Raw genomic sequence first — 2,744 nt, 5'->3', positions numbered from 1 at the left:
TATATCGCTATCTTTTAAATTGTATAACATAATATTATGCTTTATTTTGAAATTCATTTTAGTCTAAAAAAGTGCAATCTGCACAATTCAATTTGTTAATGCTGACATTATATAAATATCTGCAAAGATTGTTTACATGACTTGATTTAATAAAATTTGAACTTTCTCGTTGTCTAATCTTTTCAGAAAGATCAAAGTTCAAGAATATATATTAAGAGATTTTTCGCATCTCGATATTGCGCTCATTTCATTCCACATAATCCAGCAAGATGAAACACTTCGGATTATTGTGTATAGTTCTCATCTTGGTTCATTTTAGTACACAAATTCCACAATTTGGTACGTATTATAATTTTACATTTATTATAATTTTATTAATTATGTATACTATTATATATTTATCTTTATTACATAATGTGTCCTTTAATAAAAAAGATTTTTTTAAAAATTGATTACAATGTAGAATTTATATATTATTATATAATATGTAATATAGTATAAAATACACAGATAAAAAATTTCATCATATCATAAGGAAATTATAAATGGATATAATTTCTTTATTAATATTAAAATAAAATTCCTTTTCTATTTATTCCAGTTATTCATTTTAATTTTTAAAGATTTTTTACACAACTGTACTTTGTATAGAAATATTAGGTTATCCGGAAAGTTCGTGCCGATGTTGAAGGAAAATTGAAACGCAGAAAATTTAAATTTTAGTATACATTTATTAAATTATATAAGTTAGTCGGCACGAACTTTCCGGACAACCCAATAACTATCAGAATAATTAATTTTAAATTTAACCTCAGAGTAACAAAATGATTTATTTAATAATAAATCAGTAATTTAATCATCAATAATGAAATAAAAAAATCAGGAATATAATCATGGTAGTGATAAAAGCAAGCTAGATAGATTTATAAAAATCAAATATTTTACAAACGTGTCATTTATTTATAAAATATAAGCTACATTTCAAATATAAATTCTTAAAAATTTTTGTAAGTGTATCTCAAATGAAATTATTAAACTGTTATAATGTTATCATTTTACATAGTTTACATAAAATGGAAAAATATAACTTTCGGTTATAGGCCGGCGGGCTGCTGGAAATTTATTGGCAGTTATTGCGTGTCACTAACTTATATATTATAATTCAAATATATAAATGTTCATTCAAATACATAAATTAGATATATGTTTTTTCCTGTCTAAGAAGAGAGATCTTATATTTTTATAATTAATTATATTATTATTGTAATTAATCGAGAACATTTTTATATTTGCTTTATAGAAAACAATATTATTTATTAGTATTTATTAGTTGATATAATCGATTTATATTCTATAATTATTCAAGTCAGACGGAATTTATAATTATGTTTTTAATATTTTTAGAGAACTGTCCTGAAAATGTTATGCAGTCATTTAATAGCTGCGAATGTTGTAAAATAGAATGTTTCTCAGAAGGGACAGACATTAGAATGGTAGTACTTGCGTAAGTAAGCAATTTGTGAAGTACAGTGCTCTTCAGATATCAAATGTTAATTTTCTATTAATTTTAGATGTCCCTTGTCTTTCATTCTGTGTCCGCCAGGAACACACATAGATAATCATGAAGATAACACAAAAATATATCCAGATTGTTGCGGACATACCATTTGCAAAGAGAAAAATAAAAATGACAGAATAAAAAGAATAAAATGAAGAATAAAAATGCAAGTTGCATACATTACTGCATAATTAAAAAATAATATGCAGAAATATTGTGAAAATGTACAATAATTTCTGATAATCTGATCTTTATTTCTTTACTCAGTTAATTTGATATGAGTAGTATACAAATTTTTTTCGTAAACTTGATAAAAGCAATACATCTATATCTATATGTATATGTATTAATAAACAAGCATTGAGAAAAAAATATTTTAATAGTAAGAATAAAAAACATCATGTGTGTGTAATTTTAAAATCTTAATTTTTTACTTGGGTTTTGAGAAATAAAAATTCATTATTTCTTATAACAATTGCAGTTGTGTTGAATTCATACTATTTTTCTTCCGAGTGATGCCTTTTCAATAGAAAGGGATTTCAATTGTCAGTTTGTTTCGGGGAAAAAGTGACGATTTTATTGCGACTTTATCTTTGATCTCTGAGACATTTCTTAATGGACTAATTAGCGGCATCTCACGATAAACCGACGCGATAGGATGTGGAAACGAGAGGAGGACACGACGAGAAGCAAGGAGACGCCTCTCTAGTGTCATTTATTTATAAAATATAAGCTACATTTCAAATATAAATTCTTAACAATTTTTGTAAGTGTGTCTTAAATGAAACTGTTAAACTGTTACATATAATGTTACTATTTTGATAGTTTACATAAAATGGAAAAATATAACTTTCGGCTATAAGCCGGCGGGCTGCTGATAATTAATTGGCAGGTTGCGTGTCACTAACTTATATATCATAATTCAAATACATAAATGTTAAATATATATGTTTCTCCTGTCTAAGAAGAGAGATCTTATATTTTTATAATTAATTATATTATTATTGTAATTAATCGAGAACATTTTTATATTTGATTTATATTCTATAATTATTCAAGTCATACGAAATTTATAATTATGTTTTTAATATTTTTAGGAAGCTGTCCTGAAAATGTTGTGGAGACATTTAATAGCTACAAATGTTGTAGTAAGAATGATTCTCAGAATAGAAACGTTATAATAGAT

At 24.7% G+C, this 2,744-nt stretch overlaps 1 protein-coding gene across 1 annotated transcript; it reads left to right on the top strand.

The window, feature by feature from the left end:
• Nucleotides 1-251: 251 nt before the first annotated feature.
• On the top strand, nucleotides 252-2,033 carry LOC108693122. Its single transcript, XM_018201868.1, has 3 exons — nucleotides 252-339; nucleotides 1,405-1,504; nucleotides 1,572-2,033. The coding sequence occupies exons 1-3, from the start codon at nucleotides 270-272 to the stop codon at nucleotides 1,711-1,713; spliced, it is 312 nt and encodes a 103-aa protein (XP_018057357.1). The 5' UTR covers nucleotides 252-269; the 3' UTR covers nucleotides 1,714-2,033.
• The last annotated feature ends 711 nt before the right edge of the window (nucleotides 2,034-2,744 follow it).

Source organism: Atta colombica, unplaced genomic scaffold (assembly GCF_001594045.1).
Source record: "Atta colombica isolate Treedump-2 unplaced genomic scaffold, Acol1.0 scaffold88, whole genome shotgun sequence".
Taxonomy (NCBI): Eukaryota; Metazoa; Arthropoda; class Insecta; order Hymenoptera; family Formicidae; genus Atta; species Atta colombica.
Note: the sequence above shows the minus strand (reverse complement) of the source record. Positions and strands in the feature narration are given on the sequence as shown.